This window comes from Euwallacea fornicatus, chromosome 24, assembly GCF_040115645.1.
Source record: "Euwallacea fornicatus isolate EFF26 chromosome 24, ASM4011564v1, whole genome shotgun sequence".
NCBI lineage: Eukaryota > Metazoa > Arthropoda > Insecta > Coleoptera > Curculionidae > Euwallacea > Euwallacea fornicatus.
Window position 1 is genome coordinate 1,982,132 of NC_089564.1, and position 23,094 is coordinate 2,005,225.

The window sequence follows — 23,094 nt, forward strand, 5'->3', positions numbered from 1 at the left end:
TTTATTTTATGAAAAAACATAAATTTACTAATTTTTTTGTGATAAATAAAAACATAATTTGTGAATGTTTTGAATATCACATCGCATATCAATTTTATTTATTTTTATAAGTCCTCACTTTGTACGATATTTTTCTTAAAGTGTAGCATTTTAGTAACCTTACCCTAACTATGGACTGGACATTCGATTCGGACCAACCTAATTTTGCACTTTCAGTGGCATCTTTCGTGCACAACGTAACTAACAGCCTTTCTAGTTGTAGACAAGGTTTTTTGCTATCAGACGAGAATACAAAGTGTTCCATGACGTTATATTAAAACTTTGGTAGCATAAAATAGATTTAATTCTAAAACTAAAAAACATAAATGTGATTGGTTGATTTTTACTCGTTCCAATGTTCCAGCCCTACGAAGTCATAAAAATAAATAAATAGATTTAAAATCGAAAAGCAAATAAATATGTATCTTCACAAATAATTAATTAATAATACATATTTTTAAAATACCCTTCTTCCTAAATACAAGCTGGTGTTCGTATGCGAACGGATAAAGTGACACTCCTTATTTCACGCTTATTTTCGCGTAAATGTTGGGTCGCTTGCTGAATACGCTCCAATAATTCCATGGCATCCATGGCATACAAGCACGGGTAATTTCAGCAAGAAGGGAGATATTTTGAAGGTATTATTAATTAAATATTTGCGAAAAGTACATTTTCATCTGGTTTTCGATTGTGAATCTGTTTATTTATTTTTATAATTTCATAGGGCTGTAACTTTGGAACGAATGAAAAGTCAATCTACTACTTGCGTGTTTTTCAGTCTTAGGATTAAGTCTACCTTATGATCCCGATATTAAAATATAACGACGCGGAGTACCCTGTATATGGGTTAAAACAATATTGAGAAAAACGGGTAATTTACATGAATGACGAGACAAAGCGAGTAAGGAGTCTCTTTGAAGACGAGTTCTTTGAGATAAATTTTTTAAGTATTTCAACCTGCAAGCTGAGCTGCTTAAGAAGAGTATTTGCCTGTATAAATACTTAAACCAAAACAGCGAAAATAACGCTCTGTGGCAGATAGCGATGTTACTACGTCGACATTTACACAGATTCTACCAAACTGAATACATTTTAGACATTAACGAACTCTAAACTGATGGATTTTATTTTGCGAATATACAGGGTGCGGCTCGAAAATCAAGCGGTTTTGGAATGGATAGTACTTGACCGTTTACAATGGAAGTGTTATGCTTGAATACGCATGTCATTCTTTGGCTCAGAGCATTTTGTTATTATTTTTGAATTGCCTCTGCAGAGCCGTCGGGGACATTGAAATATCGAATATTCGCTTGTGAGCGTTTTGTTAGGAGTCGTGAGTCTATGACTGCAGTTCAGATTTGGTGACGTTTTATGGCCTCCGCGGTCGCCTGACCTCTCCTTATGTGATTTATTTTTATGGGGTATCTGAAGGCATCTGCCTACGAGGCGAAGCCTTGTACATCAGAACAATTAAAAGAAGCAATTCGACATCAAATCATCCAAACTACCGGCTACCTCTTAGATATTGCGTCAACGAGAATGGCCAGCGTACACCAGATATAATGTTCTGTTCATGATTATAAAATGCTATGTTTTCGAACATGTTGCAATAATTAAAAAAAAAAAACAAATTGTATGTCAAAAATTAACGATTCTAGAATCAGTCCAAAAACATTCGGTTCCCATGCCGCACCCCGTAAAAAAATTACTTTACCTGTGGACTATGCCTCGGTCGTGGCAATATTCAACAGAACTAACAAGTTGCCTGAACCATTTCCTCGACCTCGTCTCATCAATGTATTGCTCCTTTCTGATGATGTCAAGAAGACTGCCATTATCAGCAAATTCCATTATAATGTACATTCTGTAAAATAGAACCAAACGACTTGCCATATCCAAGAATCGTTATTTACGTAACCTAGTCCAGAACAAAACTGAACTATGTTGGTAAACCAACCTGTGAGTAGTTTCAATTGCCTGCAAAAACCGTATCAAATTCGGATGCCTCAACCCCTTCACCACCTCAATCTCTCTTGGAAGGAACTTCTTCAAGTAGTCAGCAGGTGCAGAGAACTTGCTCACTATTTTAATCGCAACGTTCCCTTGGTGTGGTTGACTATAGGCCATCTACAAGAGGCTCAATTACATTTTGTGTTCAAGTAGAAACTACCGAAAAGTAAAAACTTACTCGTACAGTAGCGTACGAACCAGTCCCAATGGTCTTTCCAAGCAAATATCCATAGGATTCTAATACGGTTGGATTCTTATTTTTAGGGTCGATTTCGACTTGAGTGACATGAGAAACCTCAGCAGTTGATGACTGATGAACACTATTAACAGGGGAAGGCATGTTTTTGTTTCACTGATCATCTTACTGAAAATTTTTAATTTTGGTACATTCTGCGATCGGGAAATACGAAAAAGGAATTGACAGAGGGCTGTCTTTCAGCTGTGACGGCGTCTCTTAGTTAGGTCATGTTTTACTCTAAAATATAAGTACGTGGTATCTCAAAATCGAGCTACATTATTAGGATCTTGAAAACGGTAAAACATATTATCTTTATGGTCACTAATGTCTTTAATTTTTATTATTTTATTTATGGAGAGATTCGAAAGAGGTTACATTTCTGTAGTAACTTTGTCTCGTCTACAATATTAGGAGATTTTAAAAATGATTTTGAAAATTTTTGGTTTTCCAGGCATTAAATGTTACGTATCCGAGTATATCTGCCGACTGACAGAATTCTCCTCGGTATTTGATTTTGGAATAACCGCAGTCTCTTCTTTTTCGAGTCAAGTATCATACACCTCACAGGTGGACCGTAGAGCATTGTTCACCTTACGAGTACTTTGTAGATTTGAAATTTATTGTCCGGGCTCATGAGCAATTTCGGGTTAATGAGCGGGTGCAACTTCTATTAGCCCTCAAAGGTTTTTTGCATGGCATACGTGACTTGATTCCTGAAGGAATCATTGAAGTTCATGAATCATGATCTCAAGCATGATCTCAAGGTAGTTCGCACTCCTCTGTTGATGGATTAGGACCGTGTTCTGGGTTGATTTTGAACTTTCATTTGTGAAAATACGGTAAAAGAAGACTGAGGTGATGTGCCAGTCACTATTTCGTCCCTTGTGAGACGGGAACCGGTGGATCATTGTCGTACGCCAGTCGCACGTAGAAGTTAGTGATATTTTTATATAAAAATGAAAAAGAATAGTGCCTAGAAAGAAAAAATAAAAAATGCAACTGCACGTGGTGTTCCCAGGCGGTCACCCATCCAGGTACTAACCACGCCCGACGTCGCTTGACTTCGGTGATCGGACGGGAACCGGTAGACCAACGTGGTATGGCAGTTGCATATAGAAATTAGTGGTATTTTTGTACAAAACTGAGAAAAAATAAAGTGTTAAAAAAATAATAAAAAACGCAACTGCACGTGGTGTTCCCAGGCGGTCACCCATCCAGGTACTAACCACGCCCGACGTCGTTTCCCTTCGGTGATCGGACAGAAACCTCAACTTAACTCAAAAGAACCGTTTTTACAAATTAATGATTAATACATTACACTTTAAAAGCTAAGTATACACAAGTTACACGAGACCTCCAAGTATTTCCACCCAATATAGCGCACCTGTATAGTGGTTTGCCATAGGTCGTACGTAAGACCCGGTGGATGATGTAACGTTTAATAGCTATCACAGGGTGCATTAACGAGAGCGCGCTGGACAGTTCACCATCCGAGGTTTTGGCTTTTATATGAACATCTGCCCAACTATTAAGTACACGTGTGGAAGACGAGCTTTTAAGAGATAGGCAGGTTTATACATGACATAATGTTTTTAGGAACTCTACTGGAAAAATCAATGAAAAAAAAACAGTTTAAAGGGCGCCTTCAGATAATACGTAAAGACAGGAATTGGTAGACCAACGTAGTATGGCAGTTGGGCGTGAAATTTTGTGACATCCACGGATAAAAATCTGAAATAAATAAAAGTGTCTAAAAAACAAAAACAAAACACAACTACACGTGGTGTTCTTAGGTGGTTACCCGTCTAGATATGGGTTTAGGATCAGGTGAAAATTGGTAGACCATCGTGCTACTTCACTGCTACCTACATGTCTGTGCTTACAATTCGCAAGACAAAAGAGGTTCATCTCTGCACTGTAAGGGGGAATAAAATTCATTGACGTCTCATCAGATCCCTTCTTTTCGATTTTTGAGCAATCCTAACCTACTTCTTAATTTTAAATATGACACGGTCGCGAACTTTAAGGAATAAAAATTAATAAAATAATATCTAGACACATGGAATACTATTGTTAGCATCAATAGTTAAAAAAAAAAAAAAACTACTAAAAACTATATTAAAATATTAAGATGAATTAGATTTTTTTTCGGATTGGGGTTATTGTTGGAGATAACCTCTTGAATAACGTCTTCAAAACTGCGCCATCAAAGTTTATCTCAGATATTAGTTAAATTGATTTATTAAACAAATATAAAATACTATTACATTTTATTCTATTATATAAATATACGTCAAGGAATTTTACCGGTTCCAGAGGCACAACAGGATGGGGAAAAGGGAATGTAATATCGCATGAATTCGATATATGTATGTACATAAAGTACCCTGTTCTATGATTCTATTATAGTTTTGGTGGTGGGAGAGCAATAAAGGAAATATCTGGCAGCAGCCTTCCATTATTATGACCTTGTCCCTTTTTGTGTCGTAGGATGTGGAAACCCGAGACAAGGGTAGATGTATGACGGATCAATCCTCTATTACGTAAATTGACGTCCTTATCCGGCTTTCGTCTCGACTAACTGACCAGTACCTTCAAGGCTATCTCTTTATTAAGTAAACATCCCCTTTTAACTGGCGATTAAGCATTTTACAGTGAAATGTTTGGGATTTATGTCGACGCTGGTAAACTGGACATAACTGGTTATTGGTGGCGTCATCCTTCTTTGTCCTTTAATTGGGGCTTCGAGTGGAGGTGTAACACGGATATAGCCTGTTGTTTACTTGTTTTTTTGCGCAGATCATTTTTAAACGGATGCGAATACCTACATATTAAAACGCGATAAAAAAAAGTTTAGAATTAATTGCTCAGATAATTAAAAGATGTACATACATACATATGTAAAATGTAATATCACTGGAATCAGTTAGAAAGAGGGCCAGTTGATGAGCGTATCAAATTCATGTATCATTAGAGCGTAAACTTGTATTTCTATATCAAAATTGGAGAGGTGTAGGAAACATCGAGGTGACTCAGACATTCACGATTATTTAAAAATAATATATATTAAATGAAATATACAGAGTGTAACAATTCAGCATCGTGATATTTCTGAGAATGATAGTATTTTGCAAGATAATTAAAAAAAAATTAAAAAAAAAAAAAAAGAAAATTCTCATAAGTTACACGTGGTCAAAAATGTTTCTGTTCGATAGACAGTGTGGCAACATTTCACATTTTTTTCTTATATTTTACGTTTAATATTTTGTAATTTTGTTTTCGTTTACGTTTACATTAATTTTTAAGAAGTTTCATTACACGTTACGAATTGCTTCAGTTGGTAACTAAACTGGATGTTTTTTTTCTTACTCCCTTTATACTCTGAATTTGTATCGATAGATATATTTGCAAATTCTACGAAAAGGGAGAAATATATACAAAAATACTGCCGAAGAACAAGAAACTGAAAAGTTAAAGAAGGCATTCAAATTTGGAATCAGACTTCATACAGAATGTTGCAACAAAGATACAAAACACGAAATAGTACGTGACCCAAAAAATATAATACTCCGTATATGGCTACCGACGATTTTGACAGTTTGTTATAAGGAATCTTAAAGAAAATAGGTGTATAAAATTTCAATAATTTAACTCAAGGCAAACGTGAGAAAACTGCAAAGGATGAGGAAATATGTTAAACGTTGCCATTTTGTACATCGAAAATGGTGTGTTATTGACTATGGGTTTATTAACATTTTTTTAAAATAATTTTGCAGAGTACTATCGGTCTCTTAAATATCTCCATGATGATATGTTACACTCTGTATAAACATATGAAGAGAGAACAAAATCTTAGTACAATCTATCCTATTGTTTTTAGGTGTTCTTTAGTTTTTTTCGTTGTATTTGCCTTCACTATGTACCTAACAGCAGTCTGTAAATCGAGTTGTATATTTTTGTTGCAGTTTTGGTACTGATTTCTATATACATACATATGTACGTCAACGGTCGAAAATGCTTTGTCTGTTTAGAATTCAGTTTCAGTGTCTTTCCCATTGATACTCCTAAGTATTTTCTGTAGTTTTTTTGGTTAATGTATGACCATCTGCTATCAATGTGTTAGGTATTCTGCTTTAATTAGGTGATTTGAGGAGTTGGTTTTTGGTGTTCGTTTCCATTTCCAGCACCAGAACATTGTGTTGACGTGAATCATTGTAATGTCTGAAATATTTCTTTTTGCTCTCCCAGTACTTTTTCCATATGTTACAAGTCTTGTTTGTCTACATGTTTTTTGTCCTTTAGGAAGGGTACGCGCGCCGATCCCTTTGTTCAGGCGAAAAGGGAAAAAGGGGAAAAAAGAGTGTTATCAATTTGAATGTTTATTTCTCTGTTTTTCAGTAGATTTTCGATAATACGAAGTAATTATTTTGGCGTTCAAAGTTGTATAATTTGTAAAGCAGCCCAATTTTCAGCGTAAATACCATTATGTAAATTTTCGCAATTTGAATTGTATTTATATTCCGAATATTTCCAAAGATTCTTACGTCAGCCTATAGACCAACTTTCTACCAATTCAGCTTGTGTTGACCTAGCTTCTACATAAAGGATAATTATTAAAAAAACTTACGTCGGAGTTGAAACATCAGACGTATATCTTAGATAAAATCATCTGTTATCAGTTATCAATATTACATGTTTAATCGTATTAGCAAACGGTTCTGGGTTTACGGTTTACCATCTGGTACAAAGGTTTGTTATAATGTTCATCTCTTATTCGCACCACTAGGTTTTCTCTATATTTAGAGCGGCTCCTGATACTGATAATATCGTATTTCTAACAAAATTTTCAACGTTGCATTACACGTGTCTGGGTGTTACTTTGAGTACAAAATGTTTTCACCTATAAACAATTTATATGTCCAATTATATTTTTATATTGAACACGACATAGAAGAGAACAAGTGGCTGAAATTAATGGAATTCCATCATTTGGAAATACCTGTCTAAATAAATTTAAAACAAATAGAACTCTCTTTCCGTACATTCGTTTTTTTATGTTTTTTTAAGATTTTGCTGCTGGGTTGGACATTATTAATTCTATATTTTTTACCGTTTTCAATTTTCCAGTAACGATGTAGTGGTAATTCGAGACATACTGTACAGGGGTGTTCTGTATAAACAAGAGACAATTGAAAGCGTTTTTAGGCCAAGAAAAGGAAAAAAACACACAAAAAACGCAATAAAGGCTTTGGGAACATAATTTTTTATATAAGTAAAACACAATAAACTTTCATTCGAGGGCTACACCTTCTAGGCCAGCAAAACTGCAAATATTCCCTTAGGCAAAAACCCTTAACTGCGAAACTTTGAAGGTAATTTAATTTCCCTTTCAATACACGACCTAAAATAAATTTTTAATGGAACGTTTTTTCGCTTGCTGTTTCCTCTTTTCAGACAAACATTCTGTGTTTAGCATTACAGGGGACGTGAACGATATTTTATATTATGCGTTCCAACTTGTGAAAAATCTCGACGCGGCTCTAGATTTCTGAGTTTTTTGCAGACTGAGTGAGGTTAGAAATTTAGCAAATTCCAAATAAATTTTGACATTTGGTGAATTTCTAACCTTCCGTATTTGTCAAAATTGGTCATTGCAATTGTAAATTATGTATGCGAAGCATGAACATCCGTGCACATTCAATGCGGATCTGAGATTTTGGAGTTTGGACATCGGATATTCATACTATCGCAAAAATATATAACAAACCCAATAAACTGACTCAATACTTACCCCTGATTCGTCCACCACCACCACTATAAGATCACCAACGATGTGTTATAATTGAACACTGACCAAATCCAGTAAAATAGTTTCGTCACAGATGTTTTCATCATTAGGACGGACGAAGCTCGATTTAGTGGTTGAAATCGAAATGTCCAAATTTTGTTGTAGACATTCCGTTTTATCTGAATGCTATACAGGATTGTCCTGAATTTGAACGCGCTTCTTGATAGTGCCAACACGGTTGCTGCAGGTGCGCACGGGAGGTGGAGGTTTAACTTTAAGTGTGTTGGTGCTTAGAGTTTCAGGTTTACTCATCGGTATCTGGAAAAATCATGAAATTAATCTAAACTGCGATTAATAAAAGCAATATCAGCGAATATATAAAGTAGTAACAACAACGGCCGCCATTTTGTAATACAAAACTGATCAAAATTTAAAAAATGGCAGTAAGTTGACTTTTAGCTTGAATTGACAGCTAATTTGCAATTGACACTGACGTATGATTGTAGAGTAAGTCTCAATATGTCAAAGTAGGCACAGACAGCTATGGCCACCAACTAATTTCCATAGAAACTTTGGAGCGGAGGTAACGGTTGGAAAACTATTTCATTTCAATGGAAGTTATCCTCTGGTTAACATACTGGATGTTTTTGAATCTTTCTCATTTTGCTGATCAAAGTAGCGGTCATTGTCATTACTTTAAATCTATATTGATTGACTTTAAAATAAACGTCTTACAACAGTATGGTAGGATGAGGAGATGTCCCCAAATCTTTGGTCTTGCTGACCAATTACAGGGGATTGTCTCGTGCTGCTTCCAGGAGTACTGGGGCGATGAGACATGGAAATTGATTCCTCTATAGAGAGTGTTGAATTGCTTCTTGAGGGTTGAAGGTTGGGGTTTTGAGAGGGGCTGTCTGGTTTTCGCCTACCTCTGTTGCGCTGCGCGTTGGTTAAAAATGAAAGAGAAGCCTGGTTAACATTTACTGATACATGTTTGGTTTGTGTCAATATCTGTTAGTAATATCATCAAACTACTTACCGCGGAAACTAAAAATGTGACTGAGTTTCGCCTTTGTTTTAACGTTTTTATGTAAATTACTTTGCAATTAAAGTTAAAAAACATTAATAATTTGGCGCTAACCAAGTGGTTTAACTGGAGGATGTGGTGATTTTTGAAATCTAACCTTTTTGGTTTTTATACATGAGAGATACAATCCTTAAATATATTTAGAAATTTAGATATAAAGTCATTCGTAGATTGCCAATGTGTTGGACTAATTCTACAGTCTTGCCTAAGGAAGCCCATACACCTATATACATAACTGCTTATAATTCAGTTTGATGTCGTCATTCGATATTAAAAATTATGTTATGTACGTCCCTGCTTTTATTGGATTGAAATTCATTTTCTTGGAAATTGCAAAAAATTCTGAGACTGTGTAATATATAAACGGTGATTTTTTTTGAATCAGCAATGACATTTTTTTTTAACCTTCTCAACTGAAAATTGTGTACAGTACGCCCCAGAATTTATTATTTTCATAGGATGATCTTTCAAATTTAAAAGAACTTTAAAGCATTGGCAATACCCAATGTGAACTAAATCATTAGCGTATTAGAACATTTTATGATTTGGAAATATTTCACATTTATCTAAGTATTTTCCATTTAATATTTTTCTTGTTGCTGGTTTTTACTTGAAAAATATGCTCTGTGCGCTCATTTCTTTAAAACATCAAATCCATATTTTTTTATATATATTTCAGAGACCGTTCGTGTACAGTGCTAAAATACAGTATGCTATTGGCGTTTCGATTCTTATGAAATTCAGCAATGCATTTGACATTTCAGGGTTTATTCGAATTTTCAAAATTTATTGTAATAGAAAACTTTCTTTCAGACACTCAGAATCTCGGTTAGGTGAGCCTCTGATCCTGACTTAAATCGGTTTAAGAAATTTGATTTTATCATCTTTCCATAGCCTCATTCCAATAGGGCATAAGCCCAAGTGGAGTACTTAATTTTTTGAAACTTCCACAAATTTTCCAAATTTAGAAAGATAAAGTAGACGTTTACGCGAAGAAATGGTCCCGTGCGTTTATTTGGTATTTCCTCCACCTTACGATCCTGATTGTCACAAAGTAGTGTTGCTAAATTATGATTTATGAGATATTAATATCCATGATAGTCAGTGGCGTACCGCGTCTTAATAGCTTCTACGAATTTTAGGTAGCAACCAACAACTTATTCCATTCAACTTTCAAAACACATTTTCAAATTTAAAAAATCGTTTTTTTTTGGTATGATCGATCTAAAATGAGTGATTTTGTGACGTGTACCTCGTTCTTCAGAGCGTTTACGAATTTTTCGTCATTTTCAGCGACGATGAGCTTGAAGATTGTAACTTACAAGCTTTTCCTTGACGGTTTTGACTGTTTTAACTCCTTTCAATATCAGGGATAGTAATTTTTCTACTTGTTGCTGGCTTCGAATTTTACTTGAAAAATTTAGTTCTGTCTTTCCCAATTTTTGTTTCCCTCAAACGCATATTTTTCAAATTCTGGAGAACCCTGCAATGCGTAATGCGCATTAATTAACTAGAGCATTGTATTGTTTTAAGCCACGGTAGTTTTCAATTCCATGGAAATTTTGTATGTATACTTTTATCGATTCTTGGCCTTAAACGCAAAATTTTCACTTTGCCTACAGAATAACTACAGCATCCGGCGACCAAGCCCAAAAGATATTTATGGCCGCACAGCCCGTTAGTCCAGCAATTTTCACTTTTTTTCTTTCGTATGGGTTTTACTTCAATAACATTACGATTTGCAGCCTTGCTTTTTCTACTTGCATTTTTACACCTTCAAATTAAGCAAACGTTTACCTGGTAATAAATGCCGGCAAACACCAGCATATTCAACACCAACAGCATGCACCCAACACCCACCGTGATGCTTAAGGCAGTGTAACTGTACAAATGTTTCTGTGCGAAGTTATCCAGAGAGTCTTCTTCCATTTCCTCCTCTGCGATTACGATGATACAATCAGACACTTACAATTCCCCTCTAAAAGACCGAAGTTACCTGAGAGTTTCACATGGTCGCCAATAACCTCTAACAGGCGATCGTCAGTGGTACTCTGCGGTAGACAGTCGGTACTTACGACTGATCTTTGCCCATCTACCACGTACAAATCAGCTATGGATACTGGTCGCATAAGGGGAGGAACTCTTGTGAAAGATTCCGGTCGGACTGCCCCTGCAAGCAAAAAAATGAGCAAACTTAACTTTATTATTTTTCAAATCGATGCTCTAGTTGGGACGACACTTTATTGGCCACGTGAGACTTGAAACTATAATAATGCCTCAATCAGCCTCTTCTTAAGGAATTGGGCACTTAAGCTAATTGGGAATTAATTAAGATTAAGCACTGACAAGAGCTTGTTAACTTCCCATTTCCGATCTTTCTGCATGAGAGAATAGTCTGACGAGTCGCTAGTGATTAAATGAAACTGCTTCTTATTGCTGAAAAGTTGAGGACGTTCGAGATTAATGAGCTCCAAGTACCGATTTCTTAGTTTCTTCTCACGGCAATAGTTTCAGAGCCAAAGGTCTTATCTTAATAAGCCAATTAATGAGGCCGTTACTTAACTCTAAAAACAAGAAGAAAATTTTCCTGAAGCCGTGCCGAACGATTTAAACGAGAAATTCGTAACCGAACGAAACAATACGCGAAGGTTTAATTAAAATGTCTTTGGTGGAGTGTTGTTGACGAAAATTTAATTACCTCTTATTCCACCTGCAAGTCTGTTGAGAAAATAATGGAACGATTATTAATGCCTTCCTTCTTTCGGTTTTAGGTTCAAACATTGGACTAATATTGATTGTTTGCAGCTGGAAATTCAGGAATTGGTCTGCACAAACAACTAATTAAACTAGAAACAAATTCCGCCCTAGATTTGTTGTTATAGAAAAATTTCGTATTACACACAATTTCAACTAAATTTTTATTTCCATCTGGTTATACCATAATTCCCGTCTCAAAGGACCCGGTGAAATCCAAATCAAATCCTTTATTTCGGTTTGAAGTTGGAGAATTAACAAATTGGCCCCGAGCGTATAAAACTTTGCTGAAATGAGTTTGAGGACTTGAAAAATTCCCACAATAAATTATTGCAAAAATTAGAAAACTTCTGGAAAATCCAATTATAAAACAATTTGATTTGGCAACGTTTCTGGTTGGAACGTTCCTTGTTTTGTGATATTAAATTTGTTGACGTTACACGGGAGAATGGATGTAAATGAAATGACTGCAGTTTAATGTTTTAATTTAATAATAATTGTGTTTGGAGTTCGCTGTTGCTTTGCTGTGTACAGAAGACTGTCAACTAAGATAATGTGAACTTTAAAGTCCCCGATGCTCGATGCGCACACGTAACGAGTTCCCAGTTGTAACTCCCGGGCCCCCTCCTCGCGGTTATGAGCTCTCGGAATTATTATGAAAACGACATAGATCCGTTGCTTCCAGGCACTGATCCTGCTCCATGTCATCCCGGAAGGTACCTAATTAAATATAAAGGGTAAAATATCTGTCGCGCATACAGGGGTTTCCGTTTCTGAACCTCGTCGGTGAGGACTTTGGGTGGCCGTAAAAGATTCGAGGTCCGCTAAACTGGCGAAAAGCTGAAAAATGTGCAGCTGCAAAATTTGAAAAATTCCGGCGTTTTTTTCGAGAAATTAAAAAAAAAACAATTGAAGTTTTGCAAAACGTTTTTTTTTTCCTCGGCTTACTTCGCAAGGCAACTCAAAATGATCGGTGCCTCATCATCGCTGCTTTCTCTCTTCTGTAACGTGGCGATGTCGTATACGAACCTCGAGATAGAAATTTTTCGGGACCGCCATCAATTTTGATTTTTGCCATGGGTGCAATCTCGAATTTTCGTATTTTCGAAATCAGTTGTTTTTCTGGTTACGATGATATGGCACATACTGAAGTGTGGTCGTGCAGTTTAGGACAAGTATCGAAAGCTTGGATTTCACGAGGGATGGTTCAGAGGTGACAGGACAAGAAACAAGTAGTAGAGAAGCGAACATCGAGTAGAAAAGCGGAAATGCAAGATGGCGTCTGCGATGAACACCAAAATGGGTGATGATTGTACAATAGTCCCAACGTTGGATTTGAAATAAGATACTGCTACGTCGTAGAAGAGCAAAAGCTTCAATAATCCAGCGTTAATAATTTTAAATTACCCGGGCAAATATGATAAGAAATGAAAAAAATTTCCAAAATTTCAGCTTTATTCCCGATATCCCTGAAAGTGATCGAAATTTTCAAAATTTCAAAACGACACATCTTTGAAGTCCAAGTCGGGCAACTTGGTCCCAATCTAACCGACCTCGTATCTTTTGTGGCTATTGACATCCTTATGATTATTTTCTAGAGAGGGACCGCCCTGTAAAACGCAATTTATTTATTATTGAAACTCGGGGACTTCTTTATCTTAGATTAAGAGATATTATTGCAATAGACATACCTACCTGCGTAATAATGGGATTCCCTCTCAAAAAAGTGGTGATGCCTCATGCTAACATCATCATTGCCAGGTTGGTGCAGCTGAGGTATCAAATTCAACCAGAGAGCCATTTTGTGACCGCGATAATGACTTCTCATTTTCGGCTTTTGAGCTGAAAGAAAAACATACTGAAATTTTAACTTTTTCTCAAATGAAAATAAAGAATTGTGAACTCTTAGGGCCATAAACGTTGAAGGAGTGCCGTAGAAGGGAAGAACGCTTAAGAAAAGAGACACAAGAATTTTCACTTTATTAAATGACTTTCCTTATAGTAAGGAAACTGATACAGAAACCTTTTCGCGAATATGTCAACAACTATTCCGTGAAATTTACTGGAAAATTGTCAGGACGCGAAAGGGGATTTATATCCTGATTAGACTAAATTAAGGTACGTTAATGATATTTTCCGGGATTTTGCTGGATCATTGCTTTGCCCTGACTCACTTTCCATCACTCCAGTTCGTTGATTTAGGCGGGGCGCAGGAGCTAAATATCATTATCTCGCACTTTTCACCGCTCCCCTTTGTTGTTCTCGCTTTCGTCCATAATCTTCTCCATCATTTCTTTTATCTGGGAGCACGTTCAAAAATTGCGTATTACCAAGGTTTGAACAATAAGGTAGTCACGGTGAAACGTGAGCTATGTGTGGTGTCAAGAGATGTCATTAGACGGCTCTTGACCGAGATTGCGGGCATTAGCTGCAATTGAACAGCATTCGTCGTCTTTGGGTCAATGCGGGGAGTTCATACCATGCTATAAATTATACGTATAATGTTTTTAAGAAAATATATTTTAAGAATATTAATTTTTGAAATATTTTTGAGGGATCGTTGACCATTTGACCATATGGAAGAACCGTCACTCTCTGCGTCTCTATGTATCTCGCTCGTAATTGTTTAAATTTTTGGCCTGATTCTGATGATATTTTTATTGCATTGCTGATAATTAACATATGGATAATGTCCCCTGTTAGATTTACCATACGGGTTGTTTCATTTACAGCGATACAAGCGATTATCACTTAAATTAAATTAAAAAAAAAAAGTTCCAAACAAAAACTGCTTGTGATGAAAGGGGGCGTTCGACGCATATAAGCAAATTTTTACTTCAGGTCATTTATACGATATTTCAATATGAACTTTGGTTTGTTAAATGGAATATCTATTTATTTGGTAAATTTTCGAAGAATTAAAATAATTAAGTGTTCTTTGCTGGAAAAGTTTTTTCCTAAAACTTTCCGTTTTCCTGATATCAAGAAAAATTGGAATGGCACATTGAAAATAACACATAATTTAAATTACAAAAATAACTTTATTAATGGAAAATCAGAATGCGCAGATTCGAACGATTAACTTAAAATCATCGTAAAACTTAATTTTAAACATTTATCAGTCGAATAAAAACTCTGTTTTCGCTAAAACGTACTCAGAGATTTTTTTAAGTATAGAATTCATTTATAAATTTCAAAAGAACCTTTAAGACGAAGCTAATTATTTATTTTTCAGCTAAAGTTGTTAACTGAAAAGTGAAAAATGGAGAACTTTTTTAAGGATAACGAAGTTCCAATGGTGTTAGCTTATGAAGAAAGTGATCAAAACGGCGCTGAAAGTTATTGGATTTATGTGTAAAGATTCTCTCAAAAAAGAGCATTTAGTCGTCGAACTTTTTGTCGAATAATTAAGAAATTTCCTGAGGGCGTAAACATGGAGACAAGTAAAAAAATCCCGGGCGGTCAAGATTTTGAGTATATTTTCAATTAAAAAATTTTTTAAAATAATTTTTAGCATGATTTTGGGTAAAATTTTAAAATGTGCAAATTTTTATTTTCCATTAATAAAGGTTTTTCCTACTTTAAATTACGCGTTACTTTAAACGTGCCACATTAATGTATGTTGATATCTGGAAAAGAAACAGATTTAGTAAAAAACTTTTCCAGCAAAAAATCGTTTAACCTCTTCGTAAATTTACCAAAAAATTGATTTCATAAAAAAAACAAATTTGGAGTTGAAATGTTCTTTAACTGAGAATGAGTATCAATTTTTTTATGCACCTTGGGTTTTCCCTTTCGTAACAAGAAATGTTCGTTTGGCATTTTTAAAAATTTTAAACTTAATTTCGAAGAAAATCGCTTTTGTCACTTTAAATAAAACAGCTCGAAGTGTGTTAAAAATAATTTAATTTTATGCAACGTGAGTAGACGAAGTGATTTATTCCAAACGTTAAGTGGGAAGTGCAAGCAAAACTTGGGGAAATAAATCACTATTTTATCCAAACGATGACGATGTTGTCGTCGGTGCCTACGTGAAAGGGATTAACCAGCAGAGCGAGGATAATTATTGATATTGCGGAGGGACCGAACTTTGGAACGTTGTATATTTGGTTGCGACCAAGTCTGGAACGAGAGACGAGAAGCAAATATCAAATGCGGTCGAAACGTCACAAAAGAGAATATCGGAATTTGCTTACAAAAAAAGAAAACTGAGAAGTAAAGGTAAAGTTAAGGCAAAAGTTGAATTCGAAGACTGAAATGAAGAAATGCCTCACGGTTATACCGAGGAGAGGAAAAAAGTTTGGTCGATCGTTGATTTGGGAGAAAAGCCAACCTGCCACCATGCAGGCAGTTGAGATTGCAGATTCTCTAACTCCCTAAAAAAACATCTGACGTGTGGGAGGTAGAACTAAATGTTTCATTGGGTTCTTCAGTTTTAAACGGTCTATGGAGGTACCTTTAGACAAACTTTTGATTAACTTTCATTTTATAGTATGTCCTAAATGATGGGCAAAAATTTAAGGGTCTGTTCTCTGAGTGATTTTGAGAATTTATTGTTATTTGACGTTTTTAGGGAAAATGCTTTGTTTCTTGGATGCAAGCTGATAAATGTTTTTCATGAAATTTATTTAAATCTACAATAATTGTCCAAAACCACTGCCGCTAGCTTGGACGCAGGCTTCTAATCTTCTCCTCATGGACAGCCGAACTCTTTCAAAAATACCAGGACTGTTTCTTATTCAATTTCTCCCATCAGTTATGCGATTTATCAAATCGTCCATGTTTCCTCCTGAATTAGTGTAAACTAATGATTTGAAATGATCTCATAGGAAATAATCCAAAGGGTTCAAGTCTGGGGATACACGAATCCATATATGAAATGAATGCCAGTCATCTCAACATTTATATATGTATTTATGATAAAAAAAGGATAAAAGTGACAAATTTGGAAACATGTTCAAACTAAATGACATTCAACGTGTTTACTAGTGCTTTTCCAAGATTCATACTATCTTGTCACGCTTATTTTAACCATTTTAATAAAAAAGACAAAATTTAGTCAATAAACATGAATGGTCTTGTATCCAGGGAACAAAGCGTTTTTCCAAAAATCGTCACAGGATAAAAAAGTCTTAAAATTACTCGGAGAATATCCCCTTAAATTTTTGTCTAACATTTAGGAAACACCCAGTATATTTCGAATTCACTGGTTTCTTGGAAAAGGACAAACTCGCATGTTTGCAACATATACATTTCATAATAAAAGTCCCCGCAATTGTTACCATTAAGTTTTAAATTAAGCAATAAGGTTTGTATTCAGTTGAGCTACATCGTTACGATCGGTGAACGTGTGTTTTACAAACGATTATATTCCTTAGCTTAAGCGGTTCCATATCCAGAAACATCCTGGCAAGGGTATTTGTTAATTGTCTTGAAAGTTTACCAGTTTGTACGACCGTAGTAGTTGTCATAGTACGAGGCTGCAATATTAGAGCACCTCGCTCTAATATTATACTATTCTACTGAGCAGAACCCACAATTCCAACACGGACTGCGTGACATGGTATCTCATCACAGGTTTAGTGGTTCAATTAATTAGCAATGATTTTATTTTTTTATTATTAGCATAAATCGCATAATGTTTTTTTAAAAAACTGTGTCGAAACGATTCACAAATCTTTTACATTTTAAGGTGAGTTAACTACACTCGCATCAAATTAGGGTTATTTGAGAAATTCCTCAATGCTCGTGCAGGGTTTTCCATATTAAATTATTAACCTTAAAAAGCAATAAAAAATTTCTAATTAAAGTAAAAAAAAATTTTTATTGCACTAATAAAATGAGGCAGATTAATGGAGAGGTAATTTTAAGGAATAAAACTTTATATAGAAACATGTTCGATATCGATTATTTAAGGATTTAGAAGACATCTTCAAGTTTTCTGCAAATTATTTATTTATTAGTAAAAACGGTATAAAGGAGACAGTTCACGGAAAAAATATCATAGTAGTTGCTCAAAACGTGCTCCTCCTGTAATAATCTATTCTTCACAACGGCGAAGTAATGAATTTTTTACTTGAATCAACACATCTGGACCAATTCATAGATCAACGGCAGCCATCTGCATTCTATATAGAGTGTGCATTTAACAGCCCCTCGGATTTCTATGAGTTTATTTGCGATTCCATAAAAAGTAAATTGTGGGGATGTATATGAGGCTAATGAAGGTCTATTTTAAAATTAGCGACTGCCCTACAGGGTGTTCCAAGAAAGCGGAGCGATATAAAATGTAATTTTTTAAATGGGACCACCCGCATTTTTTTCACGTGATAGAACCCTCTTTTACACCGGTGTCAGTTCGTAGATTTTCTTTTACCCTCGGATGCAGTGACTCGGAGCCATGACGTATTAAAAGAAATTTGAGACATTTGCAACGCCCCATAGAAAAATTAATACCATAGTCACCTTAACTTAGATTTTAATAATTTCAGGAGGGACTCTTACGTAAGAGCCCCTTAGCAGGTACTAAAACTAACTTAATCGAAAATGCATACAGGGTGTCCACAATAACAACTTCAATTTTCACCTTTTCAACTGCAATTTTCCGGATTTTTCCGAATAATATTGTGTGTTTTTCTACGACGCAGGATGAAAGAACATTCAATTTTCTTTATTTTGGTATGAAAGAATGTCATGTTTATTTAAGTGTTAATGGAACCATTAATTATTCCAGGAAAAACTGCATCCATGGTTAAATGTCTGAGTGTTTAGAAGCTCGTTTACGGTTTCTTGTTTATTTTAAAACTGGCTATCGAGATGACGCATAATTAACGAGAAGTTACTGGTAAGATTTATGTAATTAGTTCGTGTGATGGAAATTGTTTATCATCATCATCTCGGGTGTACGCGCAACGATTTCCTAACAGAGGACACCTAGATGTCCGAAGGCTAGAAAGTCTAAAGGCACATTTTGAACGGACAGGAAATGTTAATTATGAAAAGAAAAGTCGAAACAAGAGGGTCTTGCTAGAAGAAAATGAACTGGACATTAATTTATCAGTTGTAGAAAATCCAAGCATTGGCGTAAAATATTTTAGGGACAATTAGAGCAACAGTTGTTCAAAACGTTTTCCGTCATTTTCCACACGCGCTGCAACTCTCGAGGAAAAAGGTCTTCAGGTATTGGAAGGCATTTCCGCGGTAATGCTCCAAAATGATTCTCGAATCCTCAATTTCATATCTTCACGCGTTGGTGGCGTTGTGGAAAGATCTGGCTTCACTTTGCCCCAAAAAAAGTTGTTCAAAGGAGTTAAGTCGAGGCTCCTTCTAATCTGCACTTAAGCGTTCCTTAAATACATGCAAGTCTAGTAAATTGTCGTTAAAAATTCCGCCCTAAACGTTAACGCCGAAATCTCCTTGGTTTAATCACGTGCGGATTTTGTAATGCCCGAACATGTTCATTATGGAAGCTATTTATTCAATGTAGTGTTAAACACGATTCACCGGACTGATAACATGTGAAATAAAATCATCGTTTTACGGAAGAAGACTAAGGGATAAGCTGTGAAAACATAAACTACAAAGCCAGAGATCAGTTGAGAATTGTCGATGTTTTTATCATTGATTTCAAAGGATCAGCTTAATCCCACCATAGACTTTCTCATAGTGTAACTTGACTCGGCTTCAAATTCAATATTTAATGCTAATACACGTAGGTGGAGAGTGACACTCATGCCATTAGCAATTTTGTATGATTTTAGTTTTAGTATCCATAATATTTACCACCCCCCAGATTCGTTTTTGAAACCGGCAGCGGATTTAATTGTGCCGGGGGAAAGGATCTACGTAATTCCAATTTAGAGGGTGAGAGTAACTAAGGAAAATTGGCCTTTCTTACTCATAGCGATGATGCTTACTTTTAACCTAAAAACTTCTGGATTTATCAGATTCTTCATGATAGACGTGTGGATTGATACTTTGTGGTATGGAAATTACGCATTTTTTTACCCTGTATAATATGTTGTTAATCTGAGAAAGTTTAAAGTAGATATTTTCATTGGAATAATGAAAAATGAGTTTTTATTCATCTCTAAACATAAAATACAAAGTTTCTTGGAGATTGATGAAATCTGATTGAGCAGATTAAGTTTCTTCTTTTTCTGAAACTCATATAAGAGTTTGTTTTGAAAGAAGTAACGTCTCGACGAAATTTCATAAATTTTAGAATGCTTTCTGCCGCCCTGTATATCAGAATCACTGGTTTTACTATCCAAAACATACCCTCCCTTAGCACGACTGGACTATGTGTCCTGCCATGCCACATTTACGTACCTTCCTCGTTTTTGTACATTAAGATATCGGCGAAAATTTTTGATTTTTTTTTTAGTTTTTTGTTAAAATATCCATTAAAATATGTATCTTAGCACCACAAAATCCACATGTATCTTTCGTCATATTCGCGAATGCACGTGTTTAAGACCCTCCCCATGTTCTCGCTACCTTATTGATGCTTTGCTTTTGGCATATACGCTATATTCCAGATTTAATGGATTAATAAAAGAGCCTGAAACTACACTATACCCCCACAACTCAACCGTTTACCATCTTGAAATTTCAATCAATAACCCATATAAGCAAAACCCAAACGTAACACTTCCAGCTATTTCAGAGGTAAATGTGCTATTTTAGCTTCAAATGGCGTTACACCTTTCTAACTTCGTTAAGGAGCTTTCGGCTTTCTCTATGTGACGTTTAATCGGCTTAAAGCACATCCAAACTAAGCCAATTTATCCCCCTGTTGCGAAAGCTATTATGAGCACCAAACTTTAGTTTCGATTTTGAATTAGATTGGAGAGCATGATTTTCTTTTTTTAGAACAAGGTCCGTTATAAGGAACTAAAATTCAAAGCTATCATGACAACAGGAGGAATTCATTGCAGCTCTGAATTTAATTAACACGATTATTCGAATTAAATCTTGTCAGTTCAGTTTATTTTGAATCAATTAGACCCAGGCAGGATTTCGCTATGTGAACGGAAAAAATTTTGGCTCTGGAGGAAAATGTACTATTAGCGTTATCTGTTGTGTCCTTTTACGGCTATTAACGTTCGTTTTCGTCGCTCCTAGCTCCAGGTCATCCTTCTGTACTGCAAGTCGTAAGCTCGAAGACTGGGTCGAGATCCAGCGAAAAATAACACGGCAGATGGCTCTGATCATATATTGTTCTGGCAGCCCAACAACTTGCCGTCGACACTGTCGATTTCTTCGAGGCCTTGGTCATCTCAGTATACCAGGTCTACCGATATGAAATGAGCGCTATTTTGTGAAAATAAAACATCAATTTCAACAAGGAAAGAAAAAAAAAAAATTTCAAAATATTGATCATTGCTTTCTACACATTTTGACCACCTTTCTGGCAATTTACGGATACCACGCCAATAGAAATGTGCCTCTTTGGCATCAAACCAATTAGACGCCCAATTTTCTACTTCTTCGTAGGAATCGAAGTGCTGCTCAGCCAATGCGCGTCCCATCGATGAAAACAAATTGTAGTCCGAAGGGGCCAAGTCTGGTGAATACGGCGGATGGGGTGGCAACTCCCAGCCAAATGTTTTGATGGTATCCTGTACCGGTGTTGCTTTGTGTGCAGGTGCGTTGTCATGGAGCAAAATTACCTTCCCGTGTCTTCTGGCCCGTTCTGATCGTTTTTCGATCAATGCATTGTTTAAATTAATCAATTGTTGTCGGTAGCGAACAGTATTAACGGTTTCTCCAGGTTTTAAAAGCTCGTGGTGTATGACATCTTTCCGATCCCACCAAACACACAACATTGCCTTCTTGCCGAATCGATCAGGTTTTGCAGTCGATGATGATGGTCGTCCCGAATCAACCAATGATTTTTTCCGTTTAGGATTTTGAAAATAAATCCATTTTTCATCTCCAGTAATAATTCGATGCAAAACTGATTTTCTTTCGTGCCTCCGAAGCAAAATTTCACAGGTGTTTTTTCGGTTCTCCATCTGTCTTTCATTCGATTGATGCGGCACCCTTTTTCCACACTTTTGGATCTTTCCTATAGCTTTTAAACGATCGGAAATTGTTCGTTGTGCAACATTTAACACTTCTGCCATTTGCTTTTGACTTAAAGTGCCATCTTCATCCAATATCGATTGCAGTTCGGCGTCTTCGAACTTTTTTGGTGGTCTGCCACGTTCTTAATTTTGCACACCAAAATTGTTATTTCTGAATTGTTGAAGCCATCTTTTGCATGTTGCTTCTGATAAAGCATAACCACCGTATGCCTCGACAAGCATTCGATGCGACTCTGCAGCACTTTTCTTCAAATGAAAGCAAAAAATTAATGCTCTCCGCAAATCATCATTTTGTGGTACAAAACCCGACATTTTTAGCACAATGAAATAATATATTGTTATTTGTTCAAGGACTTGATGTGTACTAAATAAGTTTGTCAGTTTGCATACCAGCCAAGCAATAAAAAAAAAGGTTTGTTTACAACAAATTCCCTATATCGAGACATTTACATCCTGACGCTCACTTCATACCGGTATACCTGGTAGAATGCCATTCGATGCTTATTTCACAGAGTTGAAAATATCACTACTCCTACTTTCACAAGAAGCTTCACGTCGTTTAACCACAATAACGATGTTTTCTCAATATTCCTTGCTGAAATGCGACGCACCAGATACCCAACTTAACACTTCTTTCCAGATATCTTTTTGGTTTCAATTTCATCAACTTTTCCCACCACCCCCAAAGTTTCCAGGGGCGTATCGAACTTTCAACGCTGATACTTTGAAAATTATGTGTCCGTCTTGCTCAGGTGTTACCTTGAGAAGCGTCTTATTTAATATATGGATAGACACGGGTTAAGAGTTCGCAAACATTTGTTGAATGTCTCAAGACGTCGGAGAGTATTCCTATTCCCTTGATTGGATCTTAAGGGACCGTGCAAAGAGGAACAAACTAATGACCATCGACCTGCAGGTCTTCTACTAATCAACGATGTAACGAAAATATAGAGATATCCAGGGTTTCTTAGGGAAAAAGCCGATACTTGTGCTGAATTAACCGTTGTAACAAACAAACAAATCTTATCGAATTGTCGGTTAAACACGTGTGAAATTTTCTCATTAGCAGCCCGAAATCGAACTG

General features: G+C 35.9%; 1 protein-coding gene and 1 non-coding gene across 6 annotated transcripts in view; both read right to left on the minus strand.

The window, feature by feature from the left end:
- Positions 1-2,234: 2,234 nt before the first annotated feature.
- Positions 2,235-23,094, minus strand: part of LOC136346742 (neuroligin-4, X-linked-like) — a 155,275-nt gene continuing 134,415 nt past the window's right edge. For all 5 annotated transcript variants that reach the window (XM_066296126.1, XM_066296125.1, XM_066296122.1 and 2 more), the window contains 6 exons: positions 13,615-13,761; positions 11,162-11,335; positions 10,963-11,102; positions 8,814-9,017; positions 8,082-8,396; positions 2,235-2,372 (listed from right to left, as the gene is read on the minus strand). In XM_066296126.1, the coding sequence (XP_066152223.1) occupies positions 8,265-8,396; positions 8,814-9,017; positions 10,963-11,102; positions 11,162-11,335; positions 13,615-13,761 (797 nt within the window). In that variant the 3' untranslated portion in view covers positions 2,235-2,372; positions 8,082-8,264. The remainder of the gene's footprint in view (positions 2,373-8,081; positions 8,397-8,813; positions 9,018-10,962; positions 11,103-11,161; positions 11,336-13,614; positions 13,762-23,094) is intronic.
- On the minus strand, positions 3,284-3,401 carry LOC136346855 (5S ribosomal RNA). Its single transcript, XR_010733377.1, has one exon. It is a non-coding gene; the product is annotated as a 5S ribosomal RNA (ribosomal RNA).